General features: G+C 49.4%; 1 protein-coding gene across 1 annotated transcript in view; it reads left to right on the top strand.

The window, feature by feature from the left end:
- The window catches only part of LOC129714121 (ras and Rab interactor 3-like), a 28,038-nt gene extending 9,980 nt beyond the window's left edge, over positions 1-18,058 (top strand). The window contains 8 exon segments of the mRNA XM_055663605.1: positions 183-192; positions 195-276; positions 1,136-1,501; positions 3,482-4,189; positions 11,613-11,918; positions 13,970-14,101; positions 15,104-15,267; positions 16,216-18,058. Coding sequence (XP_055519580.1) covers positions 183-192; positions 195-276; positions 1,136-1,501; positions 3,482-4,189; positions 11,613-11,918; positions 13,970-14,101; positions 15,104-15,267; positions 16,216-16,521 — 2,074 coding nt within the window. The 3' untranslated portion in view covers positions 16,522-18,058.
- The last annotated feature ends 1,756 nt before the right edge of the window (positions 18,059-19,814 follow it).

The following is a 19,814-nucleotide window of genomic DNA, read 5'->3' as shown; positions in this document are numbered from 1 at the left end:
GGAAGTATTTACAATGTAGACCGTCGCTCGTCGAGGGACTATCAATGGAAAAAACCATCGCCAATTTCTGCGTATTCTGTAATTGCAAAAAAAACAGGAACCTCTAACGTGGAATAAGGAACTAGTGCATTGGGTATCTGCACGCCCTCTCTATAACACACGTACCCCACTCTCTGTCACAGGGATGTCCTGCCCCCTCTCGGCTGCTGCTGCCATTTGCCATCCTATGCTCGACCGACAAGGAGGAACTGGAGAGGATCTCGGTACTCGGCATGCGTGAGTTCAACTCACCACATTTACTTGTTTCATGTTTAGTTTGCACGGTTTCCTTTCCTCGGGGCCCGTTTCCTGCTTTGCGCTTCCTCCTCGCGACTCTCGCTTCAGCTCTGCTTTCTCGAACCACAGGGGGGGCTGATGTCGGACTCCTGGCCTCTCACCGGCCTGCCAGTGGCCGCGGCCTACCGCCCCTCTCCGGCCCTCCACAGCAGGCAGCTGCACCTTCCTATAGTCCAGGCCCAGCTACACATGCCAACACGGCGTGGACACCTTCCTGCCCTTCACAAGTCCCCTATATCCTCGAATCTAGCGCTGAAGGTGAGGAATAACCTTAAATGGTTCAAATGCAACCCACAAGCCCATCAGCCAATAGACAATAGGCCATTCGGCCCTTTGAGCCAGCATTTTCCTTTCCTTTCCTCACCTCCCCTTTCCTTTCTTCTCCCCCACCCCACACCCCTCCCCCCCACCCCCACCCCCCTCCCCCACCCTACATCAGTCTGAAGAAGGGTTTCGGCCCGAAACGTTGCCTATTTCCTTCGCTCCTTAGATGCTGCTGCACCCGCTGAGTTTCTCCAGCACTTTTGTCTACTGCCAATGTGATTGTGGCTGATCATCCAGAATCAGTACCCCGTTCCTGTTTTCTCCCCATATCCCTTGATTCCGTTAGCCCTGAGAACTATATCTAACTCTCTCTTGAAAACATCCAATGAATTGGCCTCCACTGCCTGTGCAGAGAATTCCACAGATTCACAACTCTCTGGTTGGAAAGGTATTTTCCTCATCTCAGTCCTAAATGGCCGACGACTACCCCTTATTCCTAAACCCTCTAATTAACCCCCTGGCTTGTTCCCCGCAGAGTTTTGGGATCAGCCGATGAACCAGCAACAAGGCTCGTGTGGGTCGGCGGTGATCGAACCCGCGCCGACCACGCAGCTCCTGAAGCAGCAACAGCTGCCTATGTGCTCCATCCAGGTGACCGGCGAGAACGGGGCGCTGTTCTTCATCAACCCGCTCTTCCTGAAGGAACACGGCGACGGCTGGCTGGGCCAGGGCTCTCCCTGCAGCCTCCGGCGATCCAAGGTAGCCACTAAATGCAGGAAGCGCTCGGCGGGAGCCGCCAGGGACCCCGGCTCCCCGCACAAGCAGCCGGAGATCTTAGAGAGGAATGACAGCGAGAAGTCGGATTCAGGGAGGAGCGTAGATGAAGACGAGATGTTTAAAGGTAAGACACAAGAAGTTTAGGGGTAACATGAGGGGAAACTTCTTTACGTAACATGAGGGGGAACTTCTTTACACAGAGAGTGGTGTATACTGAGTTGGATGATCAGCCATGATCATATTGAATGGCGGTGCAGGCTCGAAGGGCTGAATGGCCTACTCCTGCACCTAATTTCTAGTTCTATGTTTCTATGGTGGCTGTGTGGAATGAGCTTCCAGTGGAAGTGGTGGAGGCAGGTTCCATTTTATCATTTAAAAATAAATTGGATAGGTATATGGACGGGAAAGGAATGGAGGGTTATGGTCTGAGTGCAGGTAGATGGGATTAGGTGAGAATAAGTGTTCGGCACGGACTAGAGGGCCCGAGATGGCCTGTTTCCGTGCTGTAATTGTTATATGGTTATATGCTGGAGTAACTCAGCGGGACAATGGACAATAGACAATAGACAATAGGTGCAGGAGTAAGCTAATTGGCCCTTCGAGCCAGCACCGCCATTCAATGTGATCATGGCTGATCATCCCCAATCAGTACCCCGTTCCTGCCTTCTCTTCATATCCCCTGACACCGCTATTTTTAAGAGCCCTATCTAGCTCTCTCTTGAAAGCATCCAGAGAACCGGCCTCCACCGCCCTCTGAGGCAGAGAATTCCACAGACTTTGTCAGGCAGCATCTGTGGAGAACATGGGTGGGTGATGTTTCACAGAGCGCTGGAGTAACTCAGCGGGTCAGGCAGCATCTGTGGAGAACACGGATAGGTGACGTTTCACAGAGTGCTGGAGTAAACTCAGCGGGTCAGGCAGCATCTGTGGAGAACATGGATAGGTGACGTTTCACAGAGTGCTGGAGTAACTCAGCGGGTCAGGCAGCATCTGTGGAGAACATGGATAGGCGACGTTTCACAGAGTGCTGGAGTAACTCAGCGGGTCAGGCAGCATCTGTGGAGAACATGGATAGGTGACATTTTGGATGTAGAACCTTCTTAAGACTTTGACTTGCATTTACAATGCTTACCTGCAGTAACAGAACAGTCAACACAAATTATATATAATAACAAAATATTCTATACGCGTGTAAACGTTGTGTCAGGCAACTGAACCATCCTACCACAACCAGAGAGCAGTGCTGCACTACTATCTACCTAATCTATCTACCTATCTACCTCTCTGCCTCAGAGGGCGGTGGAGGCAGGTTATCTGGTTGCTTTCAAGAGAGAGCTCGATAGGGCTCTTAAAGATAGCGGAGTTAGGGAATATGGGGAGAAGGCGGGAACGGGGTAAGATCACATTGAATGGCGGTGCTGGCTCGAAGGGCCGAATGGCCTACACCTGCACCTATTGTCTATTGTCTATAAGCTCGCATTATCCTACACACACACACTAGGGACAATTTACAATTTTACCAAGCTAATCAACGTACAAACCTGTACGTCTTTGGAGTGTGGAAGGAAACCGGTGCGCCCGGGGAACCCACGCAGGTCACGGGGAGAACGTGCAAACTCCACACAGACAGCACCTGTAGTCAGGATTGAACCTGGGCCTGGTGTGTTTGGAGTAGTGTGAGCAGTTATTGTAGGCAAAAGCAAGAATTTAATTGTCGTATCAGGGACACATGACAATAAACTCTCTTGAACCTTGAGTTTTGGGCCCCATAATCTGAGGCAGGACGTGCTGGGGCTGGAGATAGTCCAGAGGAGGTTTATAACCATATAACCATATAACCATATAACAATTACAGCACGGAAACAGGCCATCTCGGCCCTACAAGTCCGTGCCGAACAACTTGTTTCCCCTTAGTCCCACCTGCCTGCACTCATACCATAACCCTCCATTCCCTTCTCATCCATATGCCTATATAGGAATGATCCCAGGATTGTAATCATGTATTGTCTTTCCCCTGACTGGGCAGCACCCAACAAACATCTTTCCACTGTACCTCGGCACACGGGACAATAATCTGAACTGTGTGCTCTCTCTCTCTCTGCAGTTCCCCACCCTGAGCCTAACCCGGAGCTTCGTTCTACGGTGTTGAGGAGAAAGCTCTTCACCCAGCGAGCGGCCTGGAGCTGGGGAGAGGATTTGGAAACGGATACTGGGGAGCGGCGAGAAGAGGCGGCCGAGTCCCTGTGTCCCGGGGAACGGGGAACAGCGATGGCCAGAGACAGCTCCACATTGCCCCCTTACTTCCGAGCCTCGTGGGCAGAGACCGGAGCGCCAAGGGGCTCGTCCACGCTCCGCAAGGCTCACTCCGAGACGTCTCTGCTGGCTTGCGACAGCCCCACGCTGCCGCCCATCTCCGAGCTGGACTCCTTGTCTATCAGCAGCGTGGAGGAGGAGAGCGGGGGGTCGCTGCTCCTGCCGTCTCGGCACCGCCACAAACGCCACTCGCACGCCCTGACCAACAAGGTGATGAACCGCCTGTCGGCCGTCAGCCACGCCTTCGGCGGCCTGGTGTCGCCCGACCGTCGCGTCAGGAACAGGATCGAGGAGCTGGGCCACAACAAGGGCTGCTACTTCGGCAGCCTGGTCCAAGGCTTCGTTTCCTACACCGCGCAGAGCGGCAACAAGCACGCCAGCAGCACCGAGATGTTGCAGGGAGTCCAACAAATGATCACCAGCCTCCGTAACTACCTGACACAGAGCTCCGAGCTCACTCACATCCTCGACCAGAGCGACCAGGAGGACTGTGACACAGGTAAGACTTTGTGTAAAGCATCATCATACTTTATTAGCCAAAGGTAGACAAAAATGAAACATTCAAACATATAAGATTATTAAGGGCTTGGACACGCTAGAGGCAGGAAACATGTTCCCGATGTTGGGGGAGTCCAGAACCAGGGGCCACACACAGTTTAAGAATAAGGGGTAAGCCATTTAGAACATAGAAACATAGAAACATAGAAATTAGGTGCAGGAGGAGGCCATTCGGCCTTCGACCCAGCACCGCCATTCAATATGATCATGGCTGATCATCCAACTCAGTATCCCGTACCTGCCTTCTCTCCATACCCCCTGATCCCCTTAGCCACAAGGGCCACATCTAACTCCCTCTTAAATATAGCCAATGAACTGTGGCCTCAACTACCCTCTGTGGCAGAGAATTCCACAGATTCACCACTCTCTGTGTGAAAAACGGAGACGAGGAAACACTTTTTCTCACAGAGAGTGGCGAGTCTGTGGAATTCTCTGCCTCAGAGGACGGTGGAGGCAGGTTCTCTGGATGCTTTCAAGAGAGAGCTAGAAAGGGCTCTTAAAAATAGCGGAGTCAGGGGATATGGGGAGAAGGCAGGAACGGGGTACTGATTGGGGATGATCAGCCATGATCACATTGAATGGCGGTGCTGGCTCGAAGGGCCAAATGGCCTCTACTCCTGCACCTATTGTCTATTGTCTACAAAAATGCTGGAGAAACTCAGCGGGTGAGGCAGCATCTATAGAGAGAAGGAATAGGTGACGATTCGGGTCGAGACCCTTCTTCAGACTGATGTGAGGGGGGGGGGGGGTTGGGTGGGAAAAAGAGAGGAAGAGGCAAACACAGTGGGCTGAGGGAGAGGTGGGAAGGGGAGGGGAATGAGGGAGAAAGCAAGGACTACCTGAAATTGGAGAAGTCAATGTTCATACCGCTGGGGTGTAAACTACCCAAGGGAAATATGAGGTGCTGCTCCTCCAATTTGCGGTGGGACTCACTCTGGCCATGGAGGAGGCCCAGGACAGAAAGGTCGGATTCAGAATGGGAGGGGGAGTTGAAGTGCTGGGCCACCAGGAGATCAGGTTGGTTAATGCGAGTGGAGGTGTTGAACGAAGCGATCGCCAAGCCTGCCTTGGTATCGAGATGAGTATAGGAGCAGGGAGGATCTACTGCAGTTGTACAGGGTCTTGGTGAGACCACACCTGGAGTATTGTGTACAGTTTTGATCTCTAAATCTGAGGAAAGACATTCTTGCCATAGAGGGAGTACAGAGAAGGTTCACCAGACTGATTCCTGGGATATCAGGACTTTCATATGAAGAAAGACTGGATAGACTCGGCTTGTACTCGCTAGAATTTAGAAGATTGAGGGAGGATCTTACAGAAACTTACAAAATTCTTAAGGGGTTGGACAGGCTAGATGCAGGAAGATTGTTCCCAATGTTGGGGAAGTCCAGAACAAGGGGTCACAGTTTAAGGATAAGGGGGAAATCTTTTAGGACCGAGATGAGAAAAACATTTTTCACACAGAGAGTGGTGAATCTGTTGAATTCTCTGCCACAGAAGGTAGTTGAAGCCACAGTTCATTGGCTATATTTAAAAGGGAGTTAGATGTGGCCCTTGTGGCTAAAGGGATCAGGGGGTATGGATAGAAGGCAGGTACATGATACTGAGTTGGATGATTAGCCATGATCATATTGAATGGCGGTGCAGGGCCGAATGGCCTACTCCTGCACCTATTTTCTATGTTTCTATAATGATCAGACAATTTTGTCCATAGTCAAAGAATACACAAAATCTCACAATATGGTAACCATAACCTTCACTGTATTGTAACAAATTGTCTGTTGCCATTCCTCTCTCTGCCTATTTACAATGGCACAGAATCAGAAAGTCCAACACTCAATGATGGCTGGTTCCGATGGACTTAAAGTATATCAGTAGTTGTTACATTATTTTACAGAGTATCATTGTTCAAGTATCAATACAAAACAACTCTCTAAAGTGCAGCACTGTGTTCTCAAGAGGCAATTGAGTCTGATACCTGTTTAAGAAAGAATTGCAAATGCTGGAAAAATCGAAGGTAGACAAAAACGCTGGAGAAACTCAGCGGGGCAGGCAGCATCTATGGAACGAAGGAAATGGGTGATGTCTCGAATTTAAATTGCCATACAATCATACCAATAATAAACAGAACACACAAAGTACATTTTAACACAAACATCCACCACATTCCTCACTGTGATGGAAGGCGAAAATAAAGTTAAATCTCTTCCCTTCTTTGTCCTCCAGTAAGCGGGGGTCTCTAACCTTCTGTTGATGGGACGATCTTATTCCCATACCCTCTCCTCTGCCACCCTTCCGCCTTCTGATGAAACCCTGGTTCCCCTTTAAACACCTCAAACCCCCTCTTGTTCCACATTCTCAACCCTCTTGTGGTGAAGGAAGTCCCTCTGAGATTCTGTGCAGACATCACCGACCTCTGGGTTTTTGCATCTCTAGGGCGACACAGGGGCGCAGCGGGTAGAGCTGCTGCCTCACAGCGCCAGAGACCCAGGCCCGATCCTGACCCATGGGTTGCTGACTGTACGGAGTTTGCACGGAGCACCCGGAGAAAACCCACGCAGGTCACGGGGAGAACGCACAAACTCCGTGCAGACAGCACCCGTGGTCAGGATCGAACCCGCGTGGCGAGCAGATTCTGATAGACAGGGAAGGAAAAATGAGTTACCTAACGTTGGAGAATTTATTCCTGCAAGTGCGGGTTTAGTTTAGATCAGTTTAGAGATACCGCGTGGAAACAGGCCCTTCAGCCCACACCGATCAACCATTCACACAAATTCTATGCTATTCCATTCTCACATCTACTCCCTACCCATTTTGTAGAAGCCAAATAACCTACAAACACGTACAAACGTCTTTGGGGTGTGAGAGGAACCCAGAGCACCCAGAGGAAACCCACGAGGTCACCGGGCGAACATGCAAACACACACACACACACACACACACACACATACCCAGACACACACACACACACACACACACACACACACACACCCCAAACACACACACACACACACACATACACCCAAACACACACACACACACACACACACACACACACCACACACACACACACACACACACACACACATACCCACACACACACACACACACACACACACACACACACACACACACACACACACACACAAACACACACACACACACATGCATGTAAACATAGGCACACAAACACACACGATAGAAATATAGAAACATAGAAATTAGGTGCAGGAGTAGAGGCCATTCGGCCCTTCGAGCCTGCACCATTCGCCATTCAATACGACCATGGATGATCATCCAACTCAGTATCCCATCCCTGCCTTCTCTCCATACCCCCTGATCCCTTTAGCCACAAGGGCCACATCCAACTCCCACTTAAATATAGCCAATGAACTGGCCTCAACTACCCTCTGTGGCAGAGAGTTCCAGAGATTCACCACTCTCACACAAAAAAGTTCTTCTCATCTCGGTTTTAAAGGATTTCCCCCTTATCCTTAAGCTGTGACCCCTTGTCCTGGACTTCCCTAACATCGGGAACAATCTTCCTGCATCTAGCCTGTCCAACCCCTTAAGAATTTTGTAAGTTTCTATAAGACCCCTCTCAATCTTCTAAATTCTAGAGAGTATAAACCAAGTCTATCCAGTCTTTCTTCATAAGACAGTCCTGACATCCCAGGAATCAGTCTGGTGAACCGTCTCTGCACTCACTCTATGGCAATAATGTCCTTCCTCTGATTTGGAGAACCCAAGTCTCTGGCGCTGCTTGTTAGGGTACAGGAATTTTATGGAGAAGTTTTAAATCAACTTCCGTATCGTTCCAGCCTCCCTTTCACTAACCACCTTGAGGGGAATTCACATGAAACCCAAAGTAGGATTGTCACAGATCCATATATATACTCAGGCCAGAAATTAAGTCACTCACCTCCAAAGAACTTCTGCAGAAGTCGGACTGTGTGGTTTTCCGGGCGTTGTGTCAGAGCTCAGATAAAAATATTTATCAACTTCCTGCATGTCAGACACCTCTGAGCCCAAGCCTCACGGCGCCTAAGATGGGCTTCCAGCATCCTAGACTGACCATGTTAATGTACAGACAGGAACCGCAGATGTTGGTTTACACCGATAGACACAGAATGTTAGAGTAACTCAGCGGGACAGGCAGCATCTATGGAGAGAAGGAATGGGTGCCGTTTCCAAAGAATGAAGAAGAGTCTTGACCCGAAACGTCACCCATTCCTTCTCCTAACCTGCTGGGTTACTCCAGCATTTTGTGTCAATTTTCCTTGTTAATGATAGTCTTCCATGCTTAGGCTCATGGTGCATAGGTTAACGACAATAGACAATAGACAACATAGGTGCAGGAGGAGGCCATTCGGCCCTTCCAGCCAGCACCACCATTCAATCTGATCATGGCTGATCATCCCCAATCAGTACCCCGTTCCTGCCTTCTCCCCATATCCCCTGACTCCCCTATCTAGCTCTCTCTTGAAAGCATCCAGAGAACCGGCCTCCACCGCCCTCTGAGGCAGAGCAATCCACAGACTCACCACTCTGTGTGGAGGTCAGGGGTTGTGTGATGGACATCACACTTACAGACGGATCTTGGGGTCCAAGTCCAGAATTCTCTGACAGTGGCAACATCAGTAGATGGTGTGGTGAAGGAGGCATCAGGTATGATTGCCTTCACTAACCAGGGCATTGAATGTAAGAGTTAAAGCCATGTTAGAAATTCCACAGATTCATCACCCGCTGGCTAAATAAATTCCTCCTCCTCCTTCCTAAAGAAACATCCTTTGATTCTGTAGCTGTGACCTCTAGTCCTAGACTCTCCCACCAGTGGAAACATCCACTCTATCCAGGTCTTTCACTATCCGGTAAGTTTCAATGAGCCCCCCCCCGTACTTTAGACTTTAGAGATACAAGTGGTGCTGCTTAGAATGGACGGTAGACACAAATGCTGGAGAAACTCAGTCAAGTCAAGTCAAGTCAAGTCAAGTTTATTTGTCACATACACATACAAGATGTGCAGTGAAATGAAAGTGGCAATGCTCGACTTTTGTGCAAAAGACAAACAACAAAACAACCAAACAAATTATAAACACAATCATAACACACATATTCTTTTACATAATAAATAATGGAAGGAAAAACGTTCAGTTGAGTTAGTCCCTGGCGAGATAGGCGTTTACAGTCCGAATTGCCTCTGGGAAGAAACTCCTTCTCAACCTCTCCGTTCTCACCGCATGGCAACGGAGGCGTTTGCCTGACCGTAGCAGCTGGAACAGTCCGTTGCAGGGGTGGAAGGGGTCTCCCATGATTTTATTTGCTCTGGAGTTTACCTCCTGTTGTACTCCAGCGGGTGAGGCAGCATCTATGGACCCGAAACGTCACCTATTCCTTCGCTCCATAGATGCTGCCTCACCCGCTGAGTTTGGACAATCTGCTGAAGCTACCCAACAGGTCGAGTGGCATCTGTGGGGTGTTAAGGAACAATCAATAATTCTTCGAGTGCAGATCCTATCTCTCTAACGGGGATCTATCTATCTCGGTCTTAAAAATAATCATTGACTTGGCCTCGGCAGCCAGCTGTGGCAATGAATTCCGCAGATGAACCAGGCTCTGACTGAAGAAATTCCTCCTCATCTATTGTTACTGTTACTCTGCTGAGCGCCCACGCACGTCATTGCCACATCACCCATATCTTGCCGTGGGTTTACACTGGAACTGCCACCATGGCCACCGACAGGAATTGACGATCAAAAATAAACCCTGCAGCCGCTGATAACCTAAAGCAAAAACAGAAAGTAAATCCTCCGTGGGTCAGAGATCGCTTGAGGTGGTGGCCAGTTCCTGCTGTGGGTCAAAAGTCCTTCATCAGAATTTGTGGGGGTAGGGTGTGGATCAGGAATGATAGGGTGAGGCCAGGTCTGTGGAGTTACTTTTTTTTTAAAGCAAAAGGCAGTGGGTGTATGGAACGAGCTGCTGGAGGAGGTAGTTGAGGCAGGGACTATCCCAACATTTAAGAAACATGGATAGGACAGGTTTAGAGTGATGTGGACCAAACGCAGGCAGGTGGGACTAGTGCAGATGGGACCTATATAACCATATAACAATTACAGCACGGAAACAGGCCATCTCGACCCTTCTAGTCCGTGCCGAACACATAATCTCCCCTAGTCCCATATACCTGCGCTCAGACCATAACCCTCCATTCCCTTCCCATCCATATAACTATCCAATTTATTTTTAAATGATAAAAACGAACCTGCCTCCACCACCTTCACTGGAAGCTCATTCCACACCGCTACCACTCTCTGAGTAAAGAAGTTCCCCCCATGTTACCCCTAAACTTCAGTCCCTTAATTCTCATGTCATGTCCCCTTGTTTGAATCTTCCCTACTCTCAGTGGGAAAAGCTTTTCCACATGTGGGCAAGTTGGGCCTAAGGGCCTCTTTCCACACTGTATCACTCTATGAATTTAAACAGATGATGCTTTAGGTCGAGGATCTTCTTCAGATGCTGAAATCTTGAGCAAACTCTATTTACCTCCAAATTCCAGCCTCTACAATGTCCTATGGTTCCAAAGGGGTCAGCGAAACTCGCAACATAATTCTGAACATCTAACAAGGCTGACATCAAACCATGTTTTACACCGACGGTTGTTTATCAAATCTCCCTCCACTGGGTTATAATTTAATCCACAGTTAATTATTTGTAATCTCCTTGATGATGCTGCCAGCCTTTTTGAGGCAGCGACTGCGATAGATCTTCTCGATGGTAGAGAGGTCAGAGCCGATGATGGACTGGGCAGTGTTTACTACTTTTTATAGTCTTTTCCGTTCCAGGGTGTTCAAGTTGCCAAACCAGGCCACGATGCAACCGGTCAGCATGCTCTCTACTGTGCACCTGTAGAAGTTCGAGAGAGTCCTCCTTGACAAACCGACTCTCCGTAATCTTCTCAGGAAGTAGAGGCGCTGATGTGCTTTCTTTATGATTGCATCAGTGTTCTGGGACCAGGAGAGATCTTCAGAGATGTGCACGCCCAGGAATTTGAAGATCTTGACCCTCTCCACCATATAAATGGGGCTGGGGGTCCCCATCTTTCCAAAGTCCACAGATAGACATGTGTGTAGTGTGTTTACTGTTATGCTACTGCAAGAATTGTAAATGCAAGTCTGCAAACCAAAACGTCACCCATCCATGTTCTCCAGGGATGCTGCCTGGCCTACTGAGTCACTCCAGCACTTTGTGTCCTTTCATGCATTAACCAGCATCTGCAGTTCCCATTCTCCTGCCTTCTAACCAGAGTTTCTAATCCTCCTTGTGAATACTTCCCCCTGACTCTGAACTCTTCCCCGTCTCTGCAGAGATGTCCATCCAAAAGGCCCTGCATAAGTGCGTGCTGAAGCCACTGAGAGACCACATCTACTCCTGCCTGGCCGACTTCCACAGCAAGGATGGCTCCCTGAGGAAGCTGACGGATAACCAGCTGGTTCTGCAGACCCAGAGTTTGGCCCAGCTGGGTGTGATGGCCAGCGTGCCCGATGCCCCAGCCCTGGAGAAGATCCAGCAGCGGCTAAGCGCCATGCACCTGGCCTACTCACCCTTCAAGAAAGTGGCACAACTCCTGAAAGCCTGCAAGCTCATCTACGAGGCGATGTCTGCAACATCAGGTAAGGACGATATCCCAATGTATAAAATTATGGGGGGAATAGATCAAGAGAGTCAAGAGTCAATTTAATTGTCATTTGGACCCCTGGAGGTCCAAACGAAATGCCGTTTCTGCAGCCATACATTACACACAAATAGACCCCAGACACAACATAATTACATTTTACATAAACATCCATCACATTGCTGTGATGGAAGGCCAAAAAAAAACTTATCTCTCCACTGCACTCTCTCCCCCCCGATGACAGAGTCAAAGTCAAAGCCCCCGGCTGGCGATGGCGATTGTCCCGCGGCCATTGAAGCCACGCCGGGTGGTGCGAGGTCGCACACCGGGTCTTGGTGTTGGAGCCCCCGGTGTGCGCTCGCAGAGTCCCGCGGCCATTCCAAGCCGCGCGGGGCAGTGGTGTTAGGCCCCGCTCCAGGAGCTCTTCGACCCCGCAACTCGGGCGGGAGAATTCGCCGCTGCAGTAGCCCCGAAAAGCGGTCTCCCTCCAGGGAGCCGCGGGCTCCCGGTGCCGCCATCCGCAGACCCGCAGTAGCAGCCTCCGACTCAGCAGCGGCATCGGCAGCAGCAGCAGCAGCAGCAGCAGCAGCGCTCCTCCACCGCTCCAACCGTTCCGGACTCGGCCAGCCCCGCGACGGCGACGGTGAGTAGCACCAGAGTCCCCGGTCTCTTCCTGTTGGAGGCCGCTCCTCGTTGCGGCCTCAATGACAACGGAAACCCGACGAGAAAAGGTCGGGTCTCCAGTGCAGGGAGAGATTTAAAAAGTTTCAGGTAGATGCACAGAGCCTCTTGCCCAGAGAAGGGGAATCAAGGACCAGAGGACACAGGTTTAAGGTGAGGAGGGAAAGATTTAATAGGAATCTGAGGAGTAGATTTTCCACACATATTGTATGGAACAAGCTGCCAGAGGAGGTAGTTGAGGCTGGGACTATCCCAACATTTAAGAAACATGGATAGGACAGGTTTAGAGTGATGTGGACCAAACGCAGGCAGGTGGGACTAGCGTAGATGGGACATGTTGGCCAGTGTGGACAGTTAGACAGGGACATGGATAGGACAGGTTTGGAGAGATATGGACAATAGACAATAGATAATAGGTGCAGGAGTAGAGGCCATTCGGCCCTTCGAGCCAGCACCGCCATTCAATGTGATCATGGCTGATCATCCCCAATCAGTACCCCGTTCCTGCCTTCTCCCCATATCCCCTGACTCCGCTATCTTTAAGACCCCTATCTAGTTCTCTCTTGAAAGCATCCAGAGAACCGGCCTCCACCGCCCTCTTTGAGGCAGAGAATTCCACAGTCACAAATCTCTGTGAGAAAAAGTGTTTCCTCGTCTCCGTTCTAAATGGCTTACTCCGATTACTCCTAGCTGCTCCTGGAGGTACCGAGGTCTAATCGGAAGCTCAGAGGGGATAGAGCCTTCTCTGTTGCTGCTCCGGCACTCTGGAACACCCTGCCATTGCACATCAGACAGGCCCCCTCACTGTCCATCTTCAAATCCAGTGTTAAAACACATTTGTACTCCCTGGCTTTTGACCATGCCTGAGGCTTTGCTTCTGTTTGTGGTGTTTTTGATGTTTCTTTATTTTGCATGTCTTTTCCTACTATTTCTTTTGATTGTGATTATTGGTGTGTATTAACTTTGTTGTCAATGATTAGTGATGTACAGCACTTTGTTGCAGCTATGTTTGTTTTTGTATTGTATTGTATTGTATTCAAATTTATTGTCATTGTCTTAATTTGAGACAACGAAATGAATTTCCCTTACAGGCAGTGTCATAAAAAAATCACAAAAAAATAATAAAAATAAATAATAAATAAATAATACAACATATTAAAAATAAAATTGAAATTGAATTAAATTTTTTTTAAAGTGCTCTATAAATAAAATTATTATTATTATTATTATTATTCGTTATTATTTATCGATACGTTGGCGCTCCGCTCGAGCCTGAAATTTCATTGTATGTATTTACAATGACAATAAAGTGTTATTATCATTATTGTTATTGTATTATCATTATGACGTTTGACTCCGCTGTTGCAGGGAAGCCCTACGGAGCGGATGACTTCCTGCCGGTGCTGACCTACGTGCTGGCCACCAGCAACCTGACCCACCTCAGCCTGGACGTGGAGTACATGATGGAGCTACTGGACCAGAGCCAGCTTCAGGGAGAAGGTAAGGTGGGCCCCACCAGGCCAAGTCAAGTCAAGAGAGTTTATTGTCATGTGTCCCCGTATAGGACAATGAAATTCTTGCTTTGCTTCAGCACACAGAACATAGTAGGCATTAACTACAAAACAGATCAGTGTGTCCATATACCATTGTGTAAATATATACACACATGAATAAATAAACTGATAAAGTGCAAATAACAGATAATGGGCTATTAATGTTTAGAGTTTAGTCTGAGCCAGGTTTAATAGTCTGATGGCTGTGGGGAAGTAGCTATTCCTGATCCTGGACGTTGCAGTCTTCAGACTCCTGTACCTTCTACCTGAAGGTAGCGGGGAGATGAGTGTGTGGCCAGGATGGTGTGTGGGTCTTTGATGATACTGCCAGCCTTTTTGAGGCAGCGACTGCGATAGATCCCCTCGATGAAAGGAAGGTCAGAGCCGATGATGGACTGGGCAGTGTTTACTACTTTTTGCAGTCTTTGCCGCTCCTGGGCGCTCAAGTTGCCGAAACAAGCCACGATGCAACCGGTCAGCATGGACGGCAAAGGGTCATCTGCCCGCCCATCCATCCATCCATCCAGCCACCCGGCCGCAGACGGCTCGCAGTGCGGTCAACATTGTCCGGGCTTGGACAGAAGATGCTGGAGTAACACAGTGGGGTTCAACCTAAACCTACGTCTGGGTAAACTCAGAGTCCGTTAGACCTAACAATGCCTAACGTCTGAAGAAGGGTCTTTTTCACACAAAAAGTTGTGAGTCTGTGGAATTTTCTGCTGGGTGCGGTGGAGGCAGGTTCACTGGATCCTTTCAAGAAAGAGCTAGATAGGGCTCTTAAAGATAGTGGAGTCAGGGGATATGGGGAGAAGGCAGGAACGGGGTACTGATTGGGGATAATCAGCCATGATCACATTGAATGGCGGTGCTGGCTCGAAGGGCCGAATGGCCTCTACTCCTGCACCTATTATCCATTGTCCTTACAGCCTGGTGTTTCCTCCTTGTGCAGGGGGATATTACTTGACCACCATGTTTGGCGCTCTGTTCCACATCAGCACCTTCCAGCCCAAGTTGTTGAGCCGGCAGATGAGTGATGAAGCCAAGTCGTCCCTGTACCAGTGGAGGCGGAGGAGAACGCTGCACCACAACCAATCCCGCCGACGATCAGCACAGGTGGGTGTCTCGGGAGATGGGGGGGGGGCTGGCGTCCTCAGACCCCTCCCTGCTTTGCTCGGTAGCCGCTGAGTTACTCCAGCATTTTGTGTCTATCCCCGACCCGAAACGTCACCTGCCCATTCATTCCAGCGATACTGCCTGACCCGCTGAGTTACTTCAGCCTTTGTACATCTGTCAAATTCACCTCACCTGTATCAACTTATTACCTGCCACACTTTGTCCTGCCCCTCCTCCTCCCAATCGGCCTCGACCAAAACATCGCCTGTCCATGTTTTCCAGAGATGCTGCCTGACCCACTGCGTTACTCTTGGTGGGGAATCTAAAATTAGGAGAAGTATCTGGGGTGATTCATTTGAGACAGAGGAGGAATTTCTTATCTCAGTGGGTTGGTAAAACTAATTGCATAGGTCACCATCACTAACCTGGTCACCATCACTAACCAGATCACTGCCACTAACCAGATCACTGCCACTAACCTGACTACCGTCACTAATCAGGTCACCAAACGTGGTCACCATCACTAACCAGGTCACCATCACCAACCAGATCATCATCACTAACCAGGTCACCATCACTAACTAGGTCACCATCACTAACCTGGTAACCATCACTAACCTGGTCACCATCACTAACCAGGTCACCGTCACTAACCTGGTCACCTAACCAGGTCACTAACCAGATCACCATCACTAACCTGGTCAATGTCACTAACTAGGTCACCATCACTAGGTCACCATCACTAACCTGGTCAATGTCACTAACCTGGTCACCATCACTAACCAGGTCTCACTAACCTGGTCACCGTCACTAACTAGGTCACCATCACTAACCTGGTCACCATCACTAACCTGGTCACCATCACTAACCTGGTCACCGTCACTAACCTGGTCACCGTCACTAACCTGGTCACCATCACTAACCTGTTTACCTCCTCTCCTACCACAGGATTTGCTGAAGGTTTACCTGCATGAGCGGGGTGGTAACCAGATCACCGTGCTGGCACCATCGCATGTGACGGTGGTGGAGGTGTGCAAGGCGTGCGCCGAGAGGTTTGAGGTTGCGGACCCCGAGAGCTACGGCCTGTTTGTGGAGCACGGCGGCGTGTACCAGCCGCTGGAGCAAGACGCCTGCCCCCAGCTGGTCAAACAGGAAGCCCAGAAGGACCAGCCCGGCTTTAGTTTCGTCTACAGGGTGACGGGAGGGGGCGAACCGCAGCCGTCTCCACCAGAGGAGGAGTTGACCCCCTTGTGAGATGTCCCCACCCTGCCCCGTCCCACCCCACACCACCCCTGGACAAAGCCAAGCCACAACCTGGATAGTCACAGATTCTTGATGGGTCGGGTGTCAGGGGTTGTGGGGAGAAGGCAGGAGAATGGGGTTGGGAGGGAGAGATAGATCAGCCTTGGTGAATGGTGGTGTAGACTTGATGGGCCGAATGGCCCAACTCTGCTCCGAGAACATATTGAGGCACTGCAAGTCGGAGGAAGCACAGCGGAGGCTGTGGGGCATAGACCTGGAGCGGCGGCGTCAGACTGGGAACAACAGGAGGCCATTCGGCCCTCAAGCCGCCTGCTAGCACTCACCTGCTCCACCAAGCTGAGCAACGGCTCGCATCATCTGCGTTCCCCACGTTCCATTTCACACACCAGTAGGTTAGAGTTATCGAGTTGTACAGCATGGAAACAGGCCCTTCGGCCCAACTCGTCCAAGATGCCCCATCACCAGCCACCAGCTGGCGCTCCTGTAGAGTGTGCAACTCACAATGCAAGTTCAGTCCTGACCTCCGATGCTGTCTGTGAGGAGTTTGCATGACTTTGTGCTGCTGCTTCAGCTACCAACCTAGACAACTTGGTTTACTTATTCCCCAAGTGCTGGAGTAACACAGCAGGTCAGGCAGCATCTGTGGAGAACATGGATAGGTGACGTTTCACAGAGTGCTGGAGTAACTCAGCGGGTCAGGCAACATCTGTGGAGAACATGGATAGGTGACGTTTCACAGAGTGCTGGAGTAACTCAGCGGATCAGGCAGCATCTGTGGAGAACATGGATAGGTGACGTTTCACAGAGTGCTGGAGTAACTCAGCGGGTCAGGCAGCATCTGTGGAGAACATGGATAGGTGACGTTTCACAGAGTGCTGGAGTAACTCAGCGGGTCAGGCAGCATCTGTGGAGAACATGGATAGGTGACGTTTTGGGTTGGGACACTTATTAAGAAAAAGGGGTCGGCCATTTAGGACTGAGATGAGGAAAAACCTTTTCAGCCAGAGAGTTGTGAATCTGTGGAATTCTCTGCTGCAGAAGGCAGTGGAGGCCGATTCACTGGATGTTTTCAAGATAGAGTTAGATAGAGCCCTTAGGGCTAAGAGAATCAAGGGGTGTGGGGAGAAGCGCAGGAACAGTATACTGATTGGGGATAATCAGCCATGATCATATTGTATGGCAGTGCAGACTCGAAAGGGTGAATGGCCTACTCCTGCACCTATTTTCTGTGTTTCTTCAGACTACTTTACCTATGCCCTGTCAGTCAATGGACAATTCATTGATGCAGGGAGCAAGAGGGGATTCACACCAATCTGTGCTAGAGGCCAGACTGTTTGTGCCAAGTGGACATATACGGTGACATACAGCCTTGTACAGCAGAGAAATACTGGATGATGTTTAAAGTGTTACAGATGCAGCATTTGTGTAGAAATGTTCAACTTGCCACAGCCATACAGATAAATTATATATTTTGCTTTTATAACTTGCTACATGCAGCACATTGTAAAGATTCTTAAATAAATGTAAATTACCGTCACTCTGTGTGTCCGAGATTCTTTCAACTCCCAAGGATGGCACGGTGGCGCAGAGTTGTTGCCTCACAGCGACACTGACCCGGGTTCAATCCTGACCTCGGGTGCTGTCTGTGTGTGGAGTTTGCACCTTCTCCCCGTGACTGCGTGGGTTTCCTCCGGGTGCTCCGGTTTCCTCCCACACCCCAAAGACGATGCGGGTTTGGAAAAATGGTAAATTGTCCCTAGTGTGTGTCGGACAATGCTCGTGACGGGATGATCGCTGGTCAGCAGCGACTCGCTGGGCCGAAGGGCCTGTTTCTGCGCTGTATCTCTAAATCTAAAGAACAGCCCATTCACTGCAGATGGACACAAAAAGCTGGAGTAACTCAGCGGGACAGGCAACCTCTCTGGAGAGAAGGAATGGGTTGAGACCCTTCTTCAGACTGAGAGTCAGGGGAGAGGCAAACGAGAGATAGAGACGGTGATATGGAACAAATGAGTGAAAGATATGCAAAACAATACTCTCTAGAATTTAGAAGATTGAGAGGGGATCTTATAGAAACGTACAAAATTCTTAAGGGGTTGGACAGGCTAGATGCAGGATGATTGTTCCCGATGTTGGGGAAGTCCAGGACAAGGGGTCACAGCTTAAGGATAAGGGGGAAATCCTTTAAAACCGAGATGAGAAGAACTTTTTTCACACAGAGAGTGGTGAATCTCTGGAACTCTCTTCCACAGAGGGTAGTTGAGGCCAGTTCATTGGCTATATTTAAGAGGGAGTTAGATGTGGCCCTTGTGGCTAAGGGGATCAGGGGGTATGGAGAGAAGGCAGGTACGGGATACTGAGTTGGATGATCAGCCATGATCATATTGAATGGCGGTTCAGGCTCGAAGGGCCGAATGGCCTACTCCTGCACCTAATTTCTATGTTTCTATGTTGAGACCCTTCTTCAGACTATGAGCAGCAGTGTTCAATAGTGAGCACTATCCTGCCCCCTGCTGGTATAAAGACTAGTTGCAGCTCAGGCAACCCTTCCCACCAACACCATGGCTATAATCCTAGGTAGACAAAAATGCTGGAGAAAAACTCATCGAGACCCGAAACGTCACCTATTCCTTCGCTCCACAAATGCTGCCTCACCCACAGAGTTTCTCCAGCATTTTTGGCCACCTTCGATTGTTCCAGCATCTGCAGTTCCTTCTTAAACATGGCTATAATCCTTGTATAAAAGCTTCTATAACAACACAATCACACTGCTGAACTCGGAGTCCCGACGATAGATTTCTCTGGTCCCTCCGTCCCCTTTGTTTAATCATTCTGTATTTCCTGATTATTCTGTATCTTCCCTCTTTCTATTTTTTTTGTTTTTCTTTATGTACAACTACTACGGACTGACGCAAAACTGCATTTCGTTGTACTCATACTTGTATTTGTGCGATGACATTAAAGTTGAATTGAATTGTATGTGTAGGAAAGAACTGCAGATGCTGGCTTAAATCGAAGATAGACACAAAATGCTGGAGTAACTCAGTGGAACAGGCAGTGTCTCTGGAGAGAAGGAATGGGTTCTTGAATGTATGTATATATGTATACAAACATCCTTGTTGTCTGAAGAAGGGTTTTCGGCCCAAAACGTTGCCTATTTCCTTCGCTCCACAGATGCTGCTGCACCCGCTGAGTTTCTCCAGCACTTTTGTCTACCAAACATCCTTGTATGTTTAGTTTAGTTTAGTTTAGAGATACAGTGCGGAAACAGTCCCTTCGGCCCA

Source organism: Leucoraja erinacea, chromosome 38 (genome assembly GCF_028641065.1).
Source record: "Leucoraja erinacea ecotype New England chromosome 38, Leri_hhj_1, whole genome shotgun sequence".
NCBI classification, from domain to species: Eukaryota; Metazoa; Chordata; class Chondrichthyes; order Rajiformes; family Rajidae; genus Leucoraja; species Leucoraja erinaceus.
Note: the sequence above shows the minus strand (reverse complement) of the source record. Positions and strands in the feature narration are given on the sequence as shown.